This window comes from Halyomorpha halys, unplaced genomic scaffold, assembly GCF_000696795.3.
Source record: "Halyomorpha halys isolate HHAL.00 unplaced genomic scaffold, Hhal_1.1 Scaffold1936.1, whole genome shotgun sequence".
Taxonomy (NCBI): Eukaryota; Metazoa; Arthropoda; class Insecta; order Hemiptera; family Pentatomidae; genus Halyomorpha; species Halyomorpha halys.
In genome coordinates this window covers 61,612-85,206 of record NW_027114337.1, presented here as the reverse complement: position 1 = coordinate 85,206, position 23,595 = coordinate 61,612, and the positions used below count along the sequence as shown (strand labels likewise).

Genomic DNA, 23,595 nt, shown 5'->3' with positions numbered 1-23,595 from the left:
ACCTGTCGTGCAGAGGATCAGGACTGTGGAGAGTTCGTGGTATATATGTGCTTTGTAGAGTTCCCAGTCGGATTCTAGATGATTGTATTTAGTTATTGGTAGAGGCACTACTTTGTTTTCGATCAGGTAAAGCATAAGGCTATGGTACAGTGTAATGAAGTCTAGTGCAATGTAGTCGACGAATCAATGAGGCTAGCTCTTAAGCAGGAGAACAACCGTTGACCAATGTTACTTAAAAATAAATTTTCCAGTTTCTTATACCATAATATATTTCCAAACGGTGTACCCCGCGTTTAGACAATTCACGACCCAATTGTTTGTACATTTGTCACACTTGCCAATTAGCTGGAAAACTTCTACTAGTAAGGACGGAGATCTTTGCCGTCCTGTGATAATCGTGGACCCCAGGAACACTTGTAAGAAAATATGATGGATGCGAGGGTCACTCATCTCCAATGATGGAGGGAGGTTTTTCCACCTGATACCACGGCTTTTGACGATTAGAACCCCTATTGCTTGGTCCGTTGGTCGATCTACAAGATCGTAGCCTGGCAGTCGTATGCGGTGGACGGTGGCCCTTGTGTCGATGAGTCAGCCTTCTGGAACTTGTCTAGCGGCTCTTGGAGCTTTTTCCAAAATGTGTGACCACTAAATGAAGCCTCATACAATTCTGTACAGTTCGCGCATATGATTAAAGTTGTAGGTCTTAGGAAATCAGCCACTGGAAGTGACCCGGAACATCGGACACAAAATATTTCCCTTCTGTGTGCCCGAACTGCTGGTACCGGTGACACTGAACAAGTCCTCTTCTAACCCTGTAAGGCTTAGCGCTGAACCGTATTAGATTGATGGTGTGAAGTTTTACTAAGTGCTCCAATTGCACTTCCTCGGACGCCGTTAGGAGTATCAACGTTAAATCTGTTTTTCGGCCGCCTATATCGCTTTTTCGTAGAGGGCGCACGTCGGTGCCATTCGGGAGGCTCTGAGTTAAATATATTGTCACTTTCTAAAAGTCGTATTCAAAAACGAATCGTAGATAAATTCGCTGTTCTTCGTTCCCACTCAAAGTTGTGTAAGTTATTGGAATTAGGTTAGAGACTTTCATGCCCCTTCTTAGTATCAGGGAAAATTTTTATACTATCATTAGTCTTCTGAATTTTAAAAATGGCGAAGCCCCAGCGTCTTGCTAGTTGTTGATGGAACCCCTTCACGGTACTGGTCATACGATTGTGGGGTAAGCTTTCTACACGTACTAAATCTGACACGGACACTTTCACTGAAAATTGAATAAGTGTTGTATATACTTACAATAAAAGTTGTAGCGGCGTTGGGAGCTCTACAGACCTTTTAAGGGAAAGCGAAGTCTCTTGCCAGGGTCGATATTTCTTCCTTTCTCGAGGCCTCTTTGGTCTTCGATTTCACACTTCAAAGTAGAGGTACTGTCAAGTCCCTTGTGTACTTTGTGAAGCTTTCATGTAGGCACTCATGTCTGAGTCTGATTTTTAAATGAGTATATAGCCTCATTAATTAGAGGTTATAATTAAATTATCAACCAAGTACTCTTTGCGTAAACTGCTTTATCTTAAAATTAACAACTTCTTCGATTTCCATATTATTGGGAAAGGAGAAACGCCTAGTACTTCCATAGCAATATCCCTAATAATTAGCTTATATACATTGGTATGTGATGGCTGAAGGGAATAAATGGCAGCTTAAAAGTTGTATGAGTTGCTGTAGCTCAGATGGTTGAGGTGCAGGTCTTAGCAACCTGAGAACTGCAGAGGGCGCTGGTGCGGATCCGGCTTACCTCTAGATAACCCCTCCCTTGTATGTCAGAAATGAACCGGAAGGTCATAAAAAAGTTTTAAAATAACCTGTTTTTTTTTTTGTTTTTTTTTAATAAATTTCAACTCTTGTCTCTTATTTTTTTTCCTAAGCCACATGGGTGCGTGGGGTTAATGTCATGATGAAAATGGGTTGAGGGTAGCCTCTTTTCTCCATTCTGGCAATGCATTTTAAGAGGGGGCTGAGGAAATTTGATCATTTGGAAAGGGGTAGTCTGCAATTTGGGTCAGTCTGTTGGTGATGGAAAATATTTATTTATTTTCTAAGCCCCATCAGTGCATGGGATTGAGGTCAAGATGAAAAAAAAACGGATTAAGGGGAAGCTCTTCACTAATCCTAACCTCTCTGGGAAAAAGGATTCATTTATTAGACAAAAGATGTAATTTTTTTTTGATGTTGGTGAATATAATTAACCCAAGATGAGATCAACAGGGAGTTGATTAGGCTGTGCTGACAGACATGATAGAAACAGTAAGGTATTATATACTCTTTTGATATATGCTGATAATTAAGGCAAAGTTATATGGGCCATCTTGATGGTTGCATGAACAACTGAAGGCAACCGATTACTTTTGTCATTTTCATTGATTGATTTGATCTGGAGAAGGCTTTGAAAGTAGATCAAAATGTCAGCAAACATTGAAACATATATCTTCATATTTTTTTTTATTATATCTAACCAATAAAAAATTTAGTCACCATATTTTGGGATTATGTTTTCTGGCTTGAATTGGTTAAACATTGCCTGGTGAGTTGTTTGTTGACATTTTAGGGACTCAATACTTTATTGTTGGTATTCTCCAATTTTATTTACATTTATATTTTTACAGTTTTGTTTATGTAGAAACGAGATATCATTTCTTTGATAGAATAATGACCATCTGACAAAAAAAAAATATTATTATGAACTAGATGTGTTTCAAAGATAATTCTGTAGACAGGTTTCTTTTCTCTTGTGGTTTCTTCATAGATTTTCCCGAAGGTATTAGAGTTTTCAAAAAGAAACCACAGTCTATGGTATAATCTATTGAATACGTTGATTTTATTTTTTTTTTTAAGTACATCATTATTCAAGATGCAGTAATATGTATAAAATAAAATGATGACCTTATGAATATAGAAGATAATGCAATGTAATAAACAATAATTTCCATAATTAATATTTTTATTTATATAATTTTAATTGTATATTTAAGTAGACAACATTGCATTATAGATACTCACTAACATTTGTACAATAGACACACATATACATATACATATTGTTCTTTTCTTAACAAATTTCTATATTCATTCCACAGTTAGAGTTTTACAAGCTTAAGATTCTACATGGCTATTATAAAATTTACAGGAGTATTTGAAATTATAGAAATATACAGTGTTATAAATAGACAAAAGCTATTTGTATTTGTCGATTATTATTTATAATTATATACAGTAAATTTAGAAACAAATAAGAGATAAATATTTATATCATATGTATTTATTTATAAACATGTAACACCCTGTTGTTTAATATAAAACAATATATCAACATTTTTTTCTAACTACTATTCAACCCATTAAGTAACTTCGAGATTTTCATTTTAATACTTTCTCATGTAAGACTAGATGCATATGGCAAAGTAGAAATTTATTTTTTAAAATCCTTTTTTTAACATATATAACGGCTTATGTTACTTTTTTGTTCATATTTTCTTTTAAAGAGGGGCGGATATTGAGGGAAGCAAGTCGCTCGGAAATCAGAGATATGGACATCACAGCCGAACTTCTCTTGACATGGTTTTAAAGTTTTATCCAGACATTATATGCATAATGGATTATATTCACCTACATAATACATATCTAAATAGTACAAGTCTACTGACGAGTATAAAAAAAATCAACTTATCTCATCATATTAAGAAGATCCTTTAGATTGAGATAAGTTTTTACCACGTTATGTCCCGAACAACTATTACACTAGGTTTTCCTAATGCCCTACATAGTACTTAACCTAACTTACTCATTTAAATAATTTTATAATATACCTCATTTATTGTAAACAATATACCAGTGTCTGTCATTCTATTGGCTCATATAGAATGTCAGACAAATAAGAAGTAAAATTGAAGTGTTTACGAGTTATTTACAGCAAAATAAATACAATTTTAAGTAATAAAAGCATTAAATTTTTAAGTGTCATAGACCATTGAAGTTTATTATATTTTACACAATATCACAAAAATAGTTACCAGTTCTAAAATTAGGACAAGAATCCCATAATGAATAACATGTCTTTATATCATGGTGGCAAATAGATATAATTATTTACATTATATAGGTAGGTTGATTATATTCACAGTAAGAAGTTTTATAATTAATGTAGCATTGTAAATATCTACGATGACATACAAACTTATACATATATATATTTTTACATTTATACAAACAGTTTATTTACAACAGAAATTTGCATGTATAAATACATAAGTATATAAATATAAAACAACACTTTATAGATAAAAAGCGTTCTAGAATTTGATATCAGATTAAGCGCAGCAAGTGAGATTTTTTTTCAATTTAGTACCTTTGTCATAAAAGTGAAATGTGTTCATAGAGTTTTTGTAAAAAACAAAAATTAATAACTAAATTTTAAAATAAAATCCTCAGTTAGATCAAGAACTTAATAAAAAATTTAAAACTAAGCTAGAATAAAAAAGAAGTAGCCGACATAGTAATTATTTTGAATAATATAATATCTTTAAAATAAAGAAGTATTTTTTGTTCAGTTTGATCATAGGAAGCAAGTTTTTTAAATAATTGTATCTATAATTTGAAGAGCATATTTTATTAAAAGAGATCATTACATCACTATGAAAATCATATAAAAAGATCAGATGTTATGAATTGAGAAGAATTCATAGTATTTGTAAGTTGTAAGTACCAGTATTTTAAATTTAAGCTCTAAGGGAAAGCTGAAACAGAAACACACTCCATAAGAATGTTGAAAAACAAGTTATTGATTTGATTTGTACTAAAAAGGCAGAAAAACAGTCTAAGTCTTGAGGAATCGTAATATCAAATATTCAAAGGATACACTGAAAGATTGCTTACAGGTTTTTAAAAGTGAAATATGTATATCCCTCTCCATTCTTACCACAGGCAGATTAAGAGGTAGAAATATGGGGATGTCACACCCCCAAAGAAGTAAAAAGAAAATATTTTTTTCTTGAAAACTGTTATCTATTATATATTCACCTGTTTTTTTTATTATTATTATATGCTTAATTAAAAAATAAATTGTGTTTAAAAATTTGTAATTGGAGGTATATTTATTTAGATTGAAATTTTCACCATAGGGAATTGCAAATCGTCTCTTTAGCACTACTATCACCCGAGATTCTACAAACTTGCTGGAAATTTTTTTACTGAAAGAGGCCAGAGAGAGATTAACAATCCTTTACTTAGCTGAATAAAATAAACACACTGGTTGGAATCCCTGAGGAATTTTCATGATCCTGGACTGATTCTTAACTGCAGTAGTAAAAACTGGATAACGCTTGTCAGCCATGTGATTTAATTAAATTTCTTATATAGATTAATAGATAAAATAAGAAGAATATATGTTAAGAATAAAATGGTAAAGGAGCAACTAGAGTTGTCTTCATTAAAGGGAACTCGTCATTTAAACATGTGGAGAGAAACACTGGGAAAACATTGGAAGTTCAATCTGTATTTATGTTTGTATGTATTCAGAGAAATGGGGTGAGTAATTAAGGAATTTTTTCATTGATGAATTGGCATGAAGAAGAAGAGATAGAGGTATTTTAAAAAATAAATGTTACAGGTTCAAAATTACCTCATACTATATCAAACAAATCTGCCTCTACATTGATTCATGAAAGTCTTGGAGTCATTACTTGAGAAGGACGTATTGTTTCTAGACCAACAGTTATACAAGGAGGCTATGTGGTCAGCAGCATTCATGATCAACCATAGTTTTCCTCAGCTTCAATTAAGGTTTACAGAGGCTAAATGTGCTTAAAGCTGGTACACCATGGTAGCTAATGTGACAGAACAAATAATTATCTGTGACTAGCAGACACATCTATCTTAAAAATATATACACATGTAATAGATTAAATGATGAGAAATGTATGAAATCCAATATTTGTATGTTTAAAAGAATTTATATGGATTTTCAGAAACCATGAACATGCAGCCTAACTTTTTTTTTTTTATCTTTTTTTTTAACTGGTACTTAAAGAGATAAAGTTGTAAACCTAATAAATAAATAATAAATATTGTGTTTGATACAAAACCGATATTGTCATCGGAACCAACTGTAATAATGCAATATTTTTGCTTTATTTTCCTTTGATAGCAGCAATGAACATTAGGAATGTACAAAGTTTAATAACATTAAATATTTTGAGATCAACTTTAATGGGGACGGGGTCTTCGGACATCCATGGATTTGATAGTTTTTGCAGTAGCTGATGTTTTTGCAGTTAAAACATGTATTGACAATTTTTTTTTTGCTATCCATTGAAGTTATTGTTATATTTTAACTGTGTTAAAAAGGTAGTAAATCTGGAAATTATTTTCAACATATTAGTGGATGGATGTATATGATGTTCAGCCATAATTAGACTCAACTGCTACTCCTCTTTGAAAGCAAGAACTTAGTTTTGGTCCTGGTGGAGGAAACATTGGGTTTATTGACAAATTTAATCAAATTAGAGTATATGCTAAAAGAATTGTAAAGATTTTTGGTTTAACAAAGTATTGATTAAGAGATCATTCTTTTAATGTCTAAAAGAATTTTCCATCTTCGATCATCACTTGTTATTTGTCATTTCCACTTTTTGTGCGTCAGTGGCATTTCATGGGGCGACGGAGCTTAGTCAGCCAGTTGTGCTTGGCTGACCGCTCCACCCCTGAGGTCATGAACCAAAAGACATTATTTTCTTGAAAGCTTTCCTGAACTCGGGGTTAAAGATGGTGTAGATGACAGGGTTTACAAAGGAATTCATGTATCCCAGCCATGTTGTCAGGATGAAGGCTGCCACACCGGGTTGGCACTCGGCACCAAGCTTTGAGCAGAGAGCATCCAGGATGTTACAAGTAAAAAACGGGACCCAGCAGATCAGGAAGACACCTGTAAAAAATAGAAAAAATATATATTTATATTATTTTTTCGATATGGTACTTTGTAATGATATAAATGATATGCATTTGTTAATGAACAAATTCAGAATCCAGAAGAATTATACTGATACTGAAATTTTCTTTATTGTCAACAGTTTTGGGTGTTTATTTCATCATTGGTGTATATACATTGTATCTACTGCATACATACATACATATATTTTAATATTCTCTTTTTCATTAAATAGTTGATTTTTAAATAGTTTAGTATAGTTTTTCCACCAAAGAGCAACTTTCACTGATCAACTTTATCATGGATAGAAAACTAACCAATTTCATCATTCAGAAGTAATGAAGACAAAAAAAAATCCTTTGCAAAACCAAACAACGATGTTTCCTTGGAGTGCTGAGTTCCTGACTGTCCTTTGTCTACTGTTAGTGGTAGCATTTTTTGGAAGAAGACATCAAAACTGGTTAGTTTGCTCAGTCTAAGATTAAACAGAACTGTTAAAGTAGCCATTAATTCGTTTAAGTGTAATTGTGTTCTTAGTGCCTAGAGAACCCGTCCTGAGATAGAGTCAATAATGTTGAATAATTTAAAATAAAATTCTCACATCCAGTTAATATTTAATTTATTCATTTAAATCTTGTCATAATTAAAGCTATTTTATAGATCTGAGAATAATTAAGCTTAACAGTTAAATTCCAAATAATTATTTAAATAAATTTTAAAAGATTAAAATATTTACATACCTATATATTCCATATAACAAACACATCTGTGAAACTGAGATGAAGAAACATTGCAGAAAGTTTCATAAACTTTTAATCATATACTTTTTGATTGTACCTTGCACAAATTACAAAGGTTTAATTTAATGAAAATTTGTGTTATGCATGGAGATACGTGGTCACTTTCGCAATCCATAATCTTTAAAATATACAAAAAAGAGCTAGTTCACCTCATCTCTAATATCAATCTCTAAGGAAATCAAACTAACTCAAACGTGATCATTAAAGGTAATATGTTTAATGGTGAAGTGTGAAAACTCAAATGACAATATGGTGAAAAATGAATTAATATACCTCGATATACCTCTTCTTTATGAAACTATATTTTAGTTTCAAAGTTAAAATATCAGAAATTATGTTTAACTGTATGTTAAACTTAATTTATGATATTTTGTTCTATTGTAATATTTTATTTCTACATATGTACTGTATTTTTTTTATTATTCATGGACTTTTATTCTTGTTTTTAACTGATTAGTTGTTTTTTTTTTCTTCAACCTCATGTTTTATTTTATCATTTTATTTATTCTAGATAAATATTTTATTTTTACTTAAACATGTTTATCATACATCTCAAATTATTACAAAATTAGAAATCTAAGTATTTGGTAGCTGATTTTTTAAATGCATTCAGCCATGATGCATTATGTAAACACATATTTACTTATTTTTCCCCCTAGTTTGTAGGGGATTATTTCTGTATATTGTTATAAGATCATTTTATTTTTTTTTTTCTTTCAACTTATAATAACACATTTCAATGTTAACTCCACTTTACATACACATAGTACATGTTTTAAAAATTAAACTCCTCTTGCATAGGGTTATTATGCAATGTCCATCTTTGTTTCTGAAAACTGTCAGTTCATTTTTCATCAGACCTGGACTTTGTACTTTGATTGTTGTTGCTTAAAACCACAGTTATGTTATTTAGCAAATATTCTAAATTAAATAGTTCACAACATATTTATTAAAAAGGATAATCATTATTTGTTTATAGAGTTCTATTCAAAAAAGTCCAGACCTAACCCGGAAAAAATATTTACAGTAGTGGTTATTATTGTTCATACTTTCACATATTATACTAAACTATTTTAAGATCTTTTGGAAAACCTTTCTCCTTAAGTAATGCTGTATTGCACTAAATGTAAACTCATTTCCTAAACTGTCAATTTTCTGTTTTTAAATCTTAATCAAAGAAAAAACAGATGAAGATAAATAAGGTATGTATTACTAACTTCAATGCAATAATTACATATGTAAAAGAAAGAAGTGAAAGATTTGGTGTAAGAGTAAAATAAGCCGACATTATGAAAATTGTTCCGTTAAGCCATTTTGAAAAAATTCTTATTAAATATTTTATTAATAGTACATATTTCAGAATATTATAAGTGAACAAAATGATATTATACCAACAAATATGATTAGCAGCTATATACAATATAAACAAACAAAAGTGTTGTGCTCTAAATTTAAATTCTTTTCAAAATCATGGCTTGCCAGATTCTTACCACAACCCATTCAATTAATGAAATAATGAGCTGAATGAAGAATACATCATAATGAATAAATCTTCAGCTATTAAACTATCACTTGTTTAATTTGATGGGAAGCAATAAGTTTTAATAGAATAAAATCTGAACTAATCTATAATTTTTTCTAAAGTTAGATATTTGAATTATGTTAGTATTACATTGAAGGGTGGGATATGTTTCTGAGAAATTAAATATTTGGATTTTATATTTTAAAAGCACAGGATTAATGAGACATTACCAACTAGAATACCTGGGCTACGATGCCTATTTCCTATTATTGGTAGACAATGACCTTAAAATCTTCAAATAACAAAGGCAGAAAACTATAATATATAAAACTGGCCACTGGAACAAACACATATCCATTTTTTGGAATTAGAATCAATACAGATAAATTGATTAAAATCTGTGACTCTTTCATCCTTTTCTTCCATGTTACAGGTTTTTCATAAACACATCTTTCTGAAAATATACTTACCAAAAACATTATGTATTCAAGAGCATTACAATGAACTCAAATTGAATAAAACAGTAATTAAAATTTAACTCACATACACAATAAGGAACCAACCAATGTTTTTATGAATTTGTATTTTATTCGAGTTCTATCAGTGAGTAGATTCTCCACATGTATGCATCATGTCATTGAATAGCTAACATCAAATTCACTTGTTGTATATATTTTAATAAAGTTTTAAATATAAATAAATAAATTTAAAAAAAATATTTTATTCATACATTTTCAATAATTTTTATTTTAAATGTGCCCATGGTACAATATTTTTCTATATCATTATTTGATATATGATAGAGCCTTGAGTTTTGTTGTAAAGTGAAAAAATAAATATTGATATTGCATTTAAAATACAGTACAAAACAATCTGTTTGATTCCTTATCACTTATTATGTTATTGTTTTTGTTGTAGTATGCATTGTCATGCACTACAAAAAAAAAAAAAAAAAACAGTTTTTGAGGACAAACAATTTCTTTTATCTTATAACTAATTATTAAAAAACTAAAAGTACATAACATAATTTAAAATAAATAACATACACAATTCAAATATTACTTAGTAAAAACATTACTTAGAATTGTCTATTACAATTTGTTCTACATTGCTGTAATAAAACTAACTTGAGGTTTGTGCTAGAGTTGAATAGGTTAGTTATGTCCCATATATGACTTAGGTTAGAGTAACATGAATTTAAATTTTGTATATTAATTATGTTATGAAGAAAAAACGTAGCCGAGCATCAGCTGATGTTTATCGCCAGCGCCAAAGAGAAGAAAAGTGTATCCATCGACGCAAAAAAAAAAAAATAATAAATAAACTGGGAAAGCAGAAAGCTAGAAGAAATAGAGAGATTGAGGAGCATTAATGAATGCCGAAAGTTCTATGAAAAAGTGAACAGCGGTCGAAGCCATTCAAAGCGCGAATCTCAGCCTGTAAGGACGCAGATGGATCTCTGTTAAATGATAAAACCCAAATGCTAGGAAGATGGAACAAGTACTTTAATCACTTGCTCAATGGAAATCGGGTACAAGAAGCTCAACGGGAAGAAGTTAAGCTTAGTCGAATCCCTAAAGATGACCTTAACCCTTCGTAGGATGCGGTCAAGGATTCTCAAAATCGGGGCACACGATACATAAACATTCGTGAAGTCCCTAAATCGCCGTGTTTAACTAAACTAAAAATTATCGATCATCATGAGGATGTAGGCAATTAGGGAAAAATATAAAATAAATTTAAAACATTTCTTATTATTTATTTAGGTACGGACACCAAAAAATGTCTAAATGCGGAATTCGCATATCATGGTTATGAATATAAATCAAAATAGGACCTTTTATCCTCGAAAAAAAATTCAAAAAGGGGTCAGACATGAAGTTGAAATGTTCGGAGACAGAAATAAGTCGGATTCATCGTCCATCAAAGCCGAGGAAGGATCGCAAGAACAGGCTGAAAAGCATGTTGCATTGAGTAGTTTCACATGAGTGGCAAATTCCTTGGTTGCTTTTCACACATTAGTTGTTCTTGAGCCGATGTATTCCTGTTCCACCAAGCAATCACAACGTATGGACCGCTTTTGGAGGTGGGGAGGGGTTGATTTTGGACGATCATCAGGCGGGAGAGATCTTGAGACGAATTTTTAAGGAGCTGTGAAGGCCGGATTTCAGCTGCCTTCTTCGCTGAAGTTGTCCGATACACAGTTCATGTGACAATTCTTTGAGAAAAAAGGGAGAGATCAGCTTTTCTATCCATCACAAAATTAGTTTGTTACGATTTGGATAGATGAAATCATCCCGAAAGCATGGAGTAAGACAGTCTTATGTCCTATTTACAAGAAGGGAGATCTTGAATGTAATAATTATCTAGGCATATCTCTACTGCCATGTGCCTACAAGATATTCTCAAATATACTTTACCAAACATTACTACCGCATATAGAGAGAGTCTTGGGGAAATATCAGTGTGGCTTTCGTAAATGTAAGTCAACAATAGGAACTTGTCCTTGATGATGCTGCCAGGAAGCTGGGACTTGTTGTTAATACCAACAAAACCAAATATATGATAGATAGTCAAGAACAAGGTTTTAATGAAGATTTTATCTAAATTGGCCATTACTCTTTCGAACCAGTTGACGAGTGTGTGTATCTCGGATCACAAATTAATGCTACCAATGACGTTTCGGCCGAGATAAGGAGGCGAATAGCATCGGCCAATAGGTGTTTTTTTGGACTTCCTCGGCACTTTGGTAGTAGCTCACCATCATGATCCACGAAAACTAGATTGTACAAAACGCTAATTCGACCAGAGCTGCTCTACGCCTCGGAAACTAGGGCACTTTCGAAGGCCGATGAAAGGGATCTCCAAACGTTGAGAGAAATATACTCAGACGCATCTACGGTCCAGTAAAGGATGGAGAAGACGCACGAATAGGGAAGTCTATTTGTTAATTGGTGAGCCTCATATAGGAAAAATTGTGAGAATTGGTAGGCTGCGCTGGGCAGGCCATGTGGCAAGGATGAGGACTGAAGAGATCCCAAATAAACTTCTCAATGAGCGCCGACATGGAACACGGCCGAGGGGCCGCCCGAAGCTTCGATGGTTAGATGGTGTTAAAGAGGATTCAAGGACCCTGCTCGGAGTGAGGAATTGGACAGCAGCTGCTCTTAACAGATTAATCTGGTGGAAGCTGCTTGAGGAGACCAGGACCCAGTAATGGGTTGTCGCGCCGATTTAAGAAGAAGAAGAATCCGATTCTTATCTTTTTCTATGGTAATCAATTCTATTAATTAATCCTATTAAACTACATATAAATAGACAAAATACAAAACAGAAATACAGACGGACTACCTGCTAGAAAGAATGATTACAGTGTTGGATAAACCAAAACAAACTCTCTACCTCCATTTCAACCTTATTCAGTTCTGGCACAAACCTCAAGTTAGTTGTATCACAATAATCTAGAACAAACTATAATACACAAATGTGAGTAATGTTTTAATTGTAATAGTTATTAAACTTTTTTTTTTTAATTATTTATTTAATGTAATTTACAACTCTACAAAATAGGTAAATATGTAGTATGTTTCATATACACTTGAAAATCTTGGGAAGGAACCACCCATTGGTGGTACTTCAAACATTAATTTAAATTAGATGGTCCCGTGGCCATCTTCTTTTTAGACGCCTCGGAGGATTATCAGGGATTGTTAAGGATGAAAGATTAAGAATTAATGGGTTAGGATGGTTAAGGAGTTTGGAATGAAAAGACGCATATCTGTTTTGAGTCAAATCTGCAACGAATGGGATGTTAAGGTCTTTGTGAATGAGTTTATTTGTGTGTTATTTGTATGTTATTAATCTTAAATTATAAAATTTACATGTAGTTTTTTAATAATTAGCTGAAGAAATTATTTGTTTTAAAAAACTTTTTTTTTTTTTCATTTTAGGGCATGACTATGCTAATAATAAAGTAGCAAAACGTCGCCTAAATATTTGTAGTTGTATTATTGACTGATCCTCAAGACCCACAAAAATGTATGTAAATATACATATAAGGAACAAATTAGAATTTCAGGAATAGTTGGATATTTAAAAAGGAAATGTCTAGAAAAATAAGGAATACTTCAAAACATTGTTAATAGAAAGATACTTTTTCTTACGTTACATAAAAAAATGTTTGGAAAGTTATTTTCACTTATGTATGAATTATCATTTTTGGAGTTATAATGAAGATTTATTCATTAAAAGATGCGCATCATAATGAACCTCATATATTTTTAAAGCAGTCACCATTTTATGATAAAAAGGGGCCCATTTAGTTAATCTTTCAGATTCAATGGTATCCCTCCATCCATTTGGACCGAACCATTTAGCTATCCATTTGGTGTTCCAGCAGAATAATGACCGTAAGTTATGTATCGCCCCACTCCAATAAATTTCTGATTTTCAAAACGCCATCGCTTCCCCCATCCATTAAATGTATTGTGCCCGTAGCAGAGAGACAGGATGAAACAACCCTGATCTGTTGAGCCATTCATAATAACTCGACAAAATAATCTATATAAAATTGGCTTCAATGTGAATTCATCAGTATGCCCCTCACTTCCACGTGTATACATACAAATTTATTTTCTACCAAACATCTGAATTTGTTCCAGCACATCATCCATTTTTGGTTTTCTTATTCCTATACTTCGTATCGAGAATTTTCACTTCACAGAGTATTTTAATCCATCTACATAAAATCTGTCCACTATTCTTATCATCCAATTTGGTGAGCCAGGGCAATTGAGATCTATATTAATTGTTAACGCCATGTTTGATAATTAATTAGTATTTAATTTAATTACATTTATTTTATTTGTATTATTTTATGAAGAATTTTTGTTTTTTTGAAAAGAAACATATGTACTTTATATTTTATTATAATAATTAGGTGTAAATGAAACAGTTGCTTGGGATTGCTAGACAGTCGCTAAGGCGTCGCCTAGCAGCAGTCTGACGATATGCGTTTTTAAAACAAGTTGTTGTTAATTAGTGGTCTAGTATAATTCATAACCAGCTCTGTCAGACCCTGCGAGCTAATTTTACCTTTGGTTTGGTTTTGATAATTAATTTTGTTCATTAGAATTCATGTGGCCATTTTGGTTTTTGTACATTTTGAATATTATTTGTGATAAATATATTATACAGCCCACTGCATTAATGAATAAAATTATGGTAAATTTAGTTTGGATTCTGAATGGATTAAAGAGTCAGTATAGACGTGGGCCCACCGACCTTTCAACAATTTGAGTATTGCAGCAGTATATTTATAACTACGAAGTGGTGACTTAATCATCTTCACAGCAAAATATCTTCCTCTGGCCTATCAGAGTGGGTCATCTTTTCTTCAGGATTCCCATACAGAATTTTGTCTTATAAATATAAATTGATTTTGTGAATTTGTTGCTCTTTTTCAAAATTCTTTTTCCTAATTTTATTTTGGTCTAATAGGCCTTTTATTTTGACTTTTTCATTCATTATTTTGTTTTATTGTATGTTTATGTTTTTTATTGTTTGTCTTACGAAATAAATTTTTAAATATATTTTTTTTGTTTTTTAAAGCTTCCCTTCAAAAAAAGACCAAGTCGATTGCGATGTCTTAAATATTAATCGATAATTAAATTTCTCAATTCATAGCATAAAGAATATTGTCATTATGAAAAAGTATGTTTAATTAAAGTTGCAAAAAAAAATCAAGTTTAGATATTAGACCGCTTGTCTTCTGGACATTGTGGAGTTCGGAAACACTTTTAAACTCTGGAACTTCTTTTTCTATTTTTTTTTTTTACTTTGTTTTTCCGTTGAAAGAGAAACTAAATTTCTGGTTATCGGGATTTTTTTTTCAAAGGCCGTCACGCCGAAGCCTTTCCTTTGATGGCTGTTGTTTTAAAGTTTCGGACAAAAGCTTTTAAGTGGCTATGGCGAGTGAGAAGATAAATTCAAAACGTTACTATATAAAGGCTATATACTATATACTATAAAGGCTTATCCGTGATTGCATTCTATTTAAGCTATAATTTTTAATATTACATTAAAAACGAAATTTAATTGCATTAATAAAAAGTTTTTTCTTAAAAATAACAGCTAACGAAACTGAAGAAAGTAAGTAATAAAACCGAATATCTATATTAAGCTATCGTAATACTCTCCACCGAAACTTTTATAAAAAAAACTATTATACTCATGTCTTCAATTATTGAGTAATTAATTTTTACTTACTAAAAGTTTTTTCTACACCTAAATTATTTTGTCCGCCCCTTTCCTGCTAATTTTTAACAAACCAGGGTGGGTTTACAGATTATCAGGGTATCTTACAGATTACCACCCTATTCCAGCCTATTAGAGTGGGAAGATCGAATTTTCATTCGCATCCTGAGACCTGCGGGTGGCGCTGGTTTAAATCCGGCCTGGGGGTTGAACTTTGAGTAAACTAAAGTATAGCTAAAAATGATTTAAAATATGCGAAAATAATAATATTTGTTAATTAATAATATTCATAAAAAAAAGTAAGATATCGTATACAGTATAAAGTATCAACAAAAATATAATTGCAAAAAGGTATTAGACAATTGATGAAAACTGAAATAAAATAGTAGATAACCATAAATCATTCCTTCCATTATAAATTCCCTAACCACTGAAACCCCCTAGTTTCTACCCTTGCATCTTCTTCCATTTCTCACAATCCTCCGAGGCCCCTGAAAAGAAGATGGCTACGAAACCTACTAATGTAAAATGTCATTAGAGTGCTACCAATGGGTAGATTCTCTACACATTTGTAACACTCCATTTTAACGAAGATCAAATTTACTGAATGTATTATATAATATACAGTTGTAAATTTCAATAAAGATATTTAAAAAAAATATTAGATACAAAAAATAAATATAAAAATACAGTACACACTGAAAGACAGAAAATAAAGGAAGTGAGAATGAAATAAAGGTTAAGAAAAAAGAAAAATAATGAACAAAATAGAACACCAACCTTTCTGAATGACGAAAAGGTAAAGGATACAAGGTATCAACAGGATAGAGGAGTGGGGGGGGGAATTTGGGGGTTATCAAATACCTTACTTTTGAAAGCAAAAATTAAGTTTTTATTTTATCTTTTTGTAACTCTTGTTTATTTATACTTTCAGTGTACATATTTTTTTAAAATTTACTTTGTTTATTTTTATATTAAAAAAATAACATATTTTAAATATTTTTTAGCCATAACTTAATTTACTTTTATTTCATGTTATCTATTCTCTTACTTTGTTATATTATTTTAGTTGTTTTAATCTTTCTTAGTCCTGATGAAACCCTGTAGAGTGGGTTGAAACTTTGGCTAACAATAAATAGTTTTATTACTATTTGAGTTATTTTGATTGCACCCAAACCATTTTCCTTTTATAAATTAATTATTTCATTTGCAATTTTATTGTCCTTTCATCTTTATTTTATAATAAAAATAAAAATTAGTTTATCCTAAAAATGAGGCAACAATAAAATGAACTTTAAACGATTAATGCTATCTGCATAGTGGACTGACGAAACAAGTGACCATAGTAGAGAACATAGCTAAGGAAAGAGATTACTACCGCAGAGATAAGAGCAACAACTACTTCCCATTTTTCAACTGTCATTTATTTTGGCCAACTTGGTTTTCCCACTACATTATGACAAAAAGTATTCAATGCGATGGAGTCTGCTTGCTCATTTCATATTCTGTCTTACATTATGAAATGTAAATTAAAGATTGTCTAAATAAAATAAATTTTTCCAATTTAAGTCTCAAAACAATCTATATTTCTTTATAAGACCAACTTTTCGGCCAATTCGACCAACCTCAAGGAAAATCTTAACACCACATCGATTTTAAAAACCTTTATGCAGGCTATTCTGCACAGGTCAATAATTTCAAACTAACTCGTTTTTCAACTAACAAGGGGCAGTGAGTGCTCAGATAAGTAGTAGTGTGGTAGCCAGTTTATGAAATTAGGTTGTGACATCTTGAAGCATCATTATTAAGGAGGAGTGAGATGACAGTAGATGATATCCTATGAGAATATGTCCCCATGACGACCTTGCCAAGCACAGTAGCCGGGAGGTAAAGATGACCATCTCCGAAAGCCTTGGTGGGAACACCAATAATTAGTTGGGGATATAGGTCAACGCCAACAGGCAGGTCAATAGGAACAGGGACTCCAAGGGAAGGATCGGATAGCACACGTTGGGATAACTCTTTCATCACCTTCGAAGGATGTTGGAAGTAATCCATTCGACCAATAGAGCACGGACCTTGAAGTTTGTCTCATTATCGAGAGTGAACCAATGTCTACCAGTATTCAAGCTCTTTATATTATCAACGGGAATTCCTTTCAAATCAGCGATTCCTCAGTCAAAGGGCTGCTTCGCATTTGGCGGAAATAAACCTGTACTGGATCCCGGAGATCAGTAAGAGGCGTGCTGACCTAGAATTCTTGGGTCCATTTAATATGGCGCATGCAGTGCCCATTGACGCTTCATAAAAAGGGTCATGCGGTCTGGATATGCCATGGGAATGAGCCACAAATTCGACTGATTCTGAGGTGTTTTGTGCAGCTGAAGAGCCAGACCGACTTTTTACATGGATCACGCAATTGTTTTTGGCGCGGCAAAAAGTTAATGTAAATTCTTAGTGGCATTGTGAATATCGGTTTCGCCCAGGTTTAATGGATGGGCAAATATATAATATTATGAAATTTCACCGAATCCAGATGTTTTCCATCTAACGCTAGCCATCTAACTAGCCACCAAGTGCTCAGATCTGTAGTGGTGGGGATAGCCGGATTTTGATATTTTGATGCTTTCGACTCATTGGCTGACCACTCCATTGAGTGGATATTAAAATGAGACCACAAGAAATTATATAAACAAAATTTATTAACTCTAAAACTTGGTCGTGAAAATCGCACAAGTACTCCTAGTTATCTTTAGACTTAGTTTTTTTCACCGTGTTTCATACTGATTATTTTTTTTTTCGAAGTCCTGTTGAAGGCCTATAAGTTAGGTCAAATTTAGAGCGGTGGCACGCATAAAAAATGTTTTTCTTTATTAGTGTCCTCTTCACTGACCCAGACCAACTTTTCCTTTTAAAAAATGATTCAATAAAGTCTACCTGGAGTGAGGTCAGGCCTGAATAAAATTCTATGAGGGTTATGCAGTTATAAAAATATTTTTTTGTTTGATTTTTTAAAATGGAATGGGTCTCTAACTTTTTGTCAATAGGAGTAAAATACCCCACCCTCCGTTGGAAAGTGAGTTAAAAATTGAATTTCCACGAGGCTGTTTCCTTTTGTCTCCTAATCCGATTCCAGTTAGAGAGGGAGGATATCGGGAGAGGATTGAAGGACAGCTCTGGATCGCTCCAGCCTTCAGTTCTCGAGATTATTATTCTACGCGGCGCCTCTTCCTTCCGTTCGAATCCTGTGCCTTTCCCCTCCTCAATTCAGTAGAGCGGTGGGAGATACGCTAATTAGAACTCTATCCTGCCCAGGTGTCCTTTGTTCTTGTTCGGCTTTGGAAGGATATTTCGATTTTTCACTGCAGGGCCGCATTCAATAAAATATGCCAATATCTAAACCTCAGTTTTTTTTTTAAATAAAGGATAGCTATTGTGTAGAACGCTGTTCATCCGGAATATCCAATGCCAAATTTGTACAAACAAATTTTTTATTAGATAGAGTTCACTTCATTTTACTAGTTATATTGCCAATTTTCACTTTTGAAAATGAAGATAACTATTTGGCAATTAGGTTGATTTCTTTTAAAATTTATATAAAAGTGCATATTTAATGATTATTAATATGTATAATAAATATCACATTGCCTCGGAATACATCCTCACGTAATTTATTTTTCTTTCCTACTAATTACAAATCAGCTATGTTTTACTATAATGTAAAACATAAACTGAAAGAACAAAAAAAAAAAATCGCCAAACAGTTTTGAATATTATCTGTTTGTCACTGCTGGAGTTTCTCCGATACGAACTGACGCAACGCTGCTTAGCTGCCCTTAAGAGGTTCTATAGCCGTCAGGCAAATATCATATATTAAAATGTTTATTTTATGTAATATTTAAATAAAAAAGATTAAAATATTTAAATAAAAGATTAGACTCTTCTGATCCACTGAAAGCTAACGTCAAATACCTCTCAATGACGTGTAATAGCCAAGAGAGTTGTTAAGCACAAAATTAATAAACCAAAGTGTCAATATACCGTTCAGGGATTTCTCCCTGTTTATTTCTACTGTTTTGTTTAAAAAAAAAACATTTATTTAATTGATAGATATTACAATCTCTAGTTACATTTATACTCTTATATACAATATTTACAAAATTGACCTGAGGATCCCTGAGCTCACTCTATCCCCTACGTGTGAGGGGTAGAGCAGAGCTCAAAAGATTCCAGCGCATCCCTCTCGCCGCATCATTGGTAGTGAGCCAGTTGAGGCTGAGCAAGTGTGCTAAAGCCGCAAACACTCAACTCGAGTGGAAAATCTCACCAATGCCAGAACTCCAATTGTCCATTTTCATTTTACAATAAGTCTCTTGGCCATTGCCGTTTCAACCCTCTAGGTGGGCTGTAGGGATGGGTGGAACTAGAGTTTTAACCAAAGAATTAGGATGGTTGGAAACGTTTATACGGAATTTCGAGAATTTGGTTGGTATGAGGTCAAGGACAAAAGGGATATGAAGTTCATTGTGTAGAGTTCTGTTGGAAAAGTAATAGGGTGTAATAGTTAATAACCATTAACTATTCTTCTAAGGCCTGTTTATTTCTAAAGGATAGTTTTATTTTGTTATTAAAATACAGAAACATTTTGTACATAATTTTCCTAGTGTTTTATAATTTAACATTACTATGCTCGTTGAATAATAGTTTATTCTTAAAAGTGTTTCTTGGATTTGGCAAAAAGAATAAGGATATTATTCATTAGGTTAAAATTAAAACATGTATTATTATTTTAATGGGTTGTAGAGTCAATTGATAAACTAATATATGAAAATTATTTATAATGATAATTTAATGTTATGATTAGTTAGTGTTTGAATTTTGTCACATGCGTTAAGCTTTCAATATCGTGTTTATGACAAATAAAAATTATAACCAACAAGTTTAAACAGACACTTAATAATAATGACATAAGCGCTGTCACGTAAACTAATATTAGAAAAGGGCTTGTGTTCCTTATTTTCTCTATATTTTCCCATTTAAGCACTCGCTTACCTGAGTGACCATTTTTCCACTTAAGAGTAAAAACTCAAGTAATTTATTCTTTTTTACTTAGTTTCTGTGCCGTCTATGAATTGGACTCTAAATAATGAAAAATTAAATCCATAACGTTACTTGAAAGTAGTAAGTGTATAACGTAGTGTGTACCATAAAAAGAGCCAGCTTAATCCGGAGTATATTTAGAGATGTTCCGAATTCAATGGAATCTATGTTAATGCTTGGCAATTTATGAGCTGCTACTTTATGGCATGGCTTCTACTCCACTGCAATTCACAGATTGATTTTACGTTCATATATCTCTCGCTTACGGCTTAGTAAAATTGATAGTCCCGCATTGGTTGCCACTATAAATTTTCTAACAGTTTCGTTATTGGTGTTTGGTTTAGAGATTTAATCAAAGTGAAATCGTTTAGGGAAATGGAACTGACCAGGAATAAACATCAAGTTACTGCCACCCTTGTTGTTGAATTTCAAATCATCAAATAAAAAAGAATATGAAGCATGTATATTTGGTTAATGGAAGATCGATATTTATCATGTGTAATAGATTGTAAGAAGATAGTCCAGCTGGCGGTCAATAAAGGTAGAAAATAGTGAAAAACTATTTATTAGTAACCAATATTTCACTCCACTTTGCAGGGTTTCGTAAGAGCAAAACGAAAACAAGATACAAACATCGAATATAAATAGAAAAAGTCACTATTTATACTTTATCCTAATATTTTTACAAATGTTTATATCTTATTTTGGTTACCAATAAATAGTTTTTTACTATTGTGTTCCTTCACTCGGACTATCTATCTTCCGACATTAAAATAAATATTGAACATCAATAAAAAAAACAAACAATAATAATTGAAATAATGACAATACTAGTGTTTCTTGCGCTAGAATATAATAGAAAATTTCATAGGTCTTGAAATCATAAAAAATAAATAAACAATAGGAATAAATTAAAAAGCAATGTATATATATTTGTATTTTTGTTGTATTTTTAATATACTGTGAAATAAAACTTAAAATTACTAGTAAAATATGCTGTTACTACGAACAGTAAATGGACATTGGTAAAAAGCAATGTAAGAAAATACATATTATGGAGAATAGGATTAACAATAACTAATAATAAAAACACAATGTTATTGATTTGTTGCATAGGGAATAATGTATATGGTTGGGACTTGGAAGGTTTATAATTTGTCTCATAATTTTTTAGTTACGTATTATTTTCGATTTATTAATAATTTATATTACAAAAAGATGGTTGGGAGTGCGGTCAAAGAATATAACAAATAAGTTAAAAAACCTATATATATATTTATTCATATGTTTATTTCATTAATTATGTTATTTCACTTACATATTTAATTACCTGTATATACGTTTTATTTCCTACTTCTTTCATTACTTTATTTTTATCTATTTTTATGCTGTTCGATTATTTACTTTAATCTTTATATATATCCTTTTATTGATTGGTTGTTATCTGGTTTTTCTGTCTTAGCCCTAATGAAGGCTAGAAACTTCTTTCCGAGTTTTCTTGGAAATTTCTTTAATTTATTCATTTACTATATCCATTAATGTATTACACTAGTAAATAACATAGTCGATCAACTTTGATGTTATTTGGACATATTTTGGATCATAAATATAATTTTAATTTAATTAGAAATTTTATCATAATTTAAACAATATTTCCCTCTCCCAACCACTTAAAAGAATGTATAATAATTTTTTTCTGAGGAAAAAATTATCAAAGACGTCCTGATATGTGAGTGTATAAGAAGGTACTATTGTGACTAAATCCTCTAAATCATGGCTATCTTCCCGAGAGATCTTTATAGACCCATCCTCTGCCCTACATTTTTACCACTCAACCGATTCCAGCTTCGAGATCCCCTCTCTATAGAGTTCTACAAATAGTAGTCCTCCCTTTATTTGCATATTATGTTGACTTTCATGTTCGGAATATTTTCTTCCGATCTTTCTCTACTGTATTGGAATTGTAATGTTGTTATTTATTTATTTCCTCAGTCAACAAGGATTGATATGATATTGTTAACAAATATTCTTTTAAAATAAAGCTTATACTTCATGAAGACATTTCGCAAGAGAACTCCTTTGAACATTCAGACTTTCTAGTTCCGTGAGCAGTGTACCTTGTGGGTCTATCCTACCTCCAGTGAACGATCTAAGGAAATTTTTTTAAAGTTATGTTTATTTATTTATTTTTAAATTTTAAGATATTTTATTTAGAGTGCTACCGATGGGTGGTTTCTCTACACGCCTGTAACACTCCAATTTAACTTAGATCAGATTTTTACTAAATGTATTATAATGTACAGTTGTAAATAGCAATAAATAAATATTAAAAAAAAAGATATTTTATAGAGTTTTTATTTTTTTTTAATTTAAAAATAATTATAATATTTTAATGTTAGCAAATCCGCTCCTCCTGGAGAATGTTATAGTTTAGTTAGCATGACGAGGTGTTTGGAGCTGAACAAAAATTATTTTTGAGTAATTGTTTGCTATTTTAATTGTTATGACCTGTCTCAAAATGTTTTGTCCTTTTACTATATAATTTATGTATTTCAGATATACACCTGATGATGCCTAAATGGGGGACACTATGACAAGATTAAAAAAATATAATTTTTTGAGACTACTATGGCCTTTTTGAGTATTTATTTTTTGATTTCAAATTTATGCATTACTATCAAGCTTCTATTGATTCCCATACTTCATAAAGAAAAAAAAATGTAAAAATACGATGAAAAATTAGTTCATATATTAATGAATACATAACAGAATGCAACATTTGCAATGAAATAGACGTTGGTTTTAATATAAGTTAACAGTGAATACACAGGCGGTTAAGATTCTGAATAAAGAAATTGTACAATCAGAGAAAATAATAAATTAATGTTACTATTATTATATTTCATTACTATAACATATAATACAGT

The 23,595-nt window shown here is 31.6% G+C and overlaps 1 protein-coding gene across 1 annotated transcript in view; it reads right to left on the bottom strand.

Moving 5' to 3' along the window:
• Positions 1 to 4,621: 4,621 nt before the first annotated feature.
• The window catches only part of Dop2R (dopamine D2-like receptor), a gene marked incomplete at its 5' end in the record, with an annotated part of 40,333 nt that continues 21,359 nt past the window's right edge, over positions 4,622 to 23,595 (bottom strand). Inside the window, 1 exon segment of the mRNA XM_014436468.3 lies at positions 4,622 to 6,988. Within this exon segment, the coding sequence (XP_014291954.3) occupies positions 6,774 to 6,988 (215 nt within the window).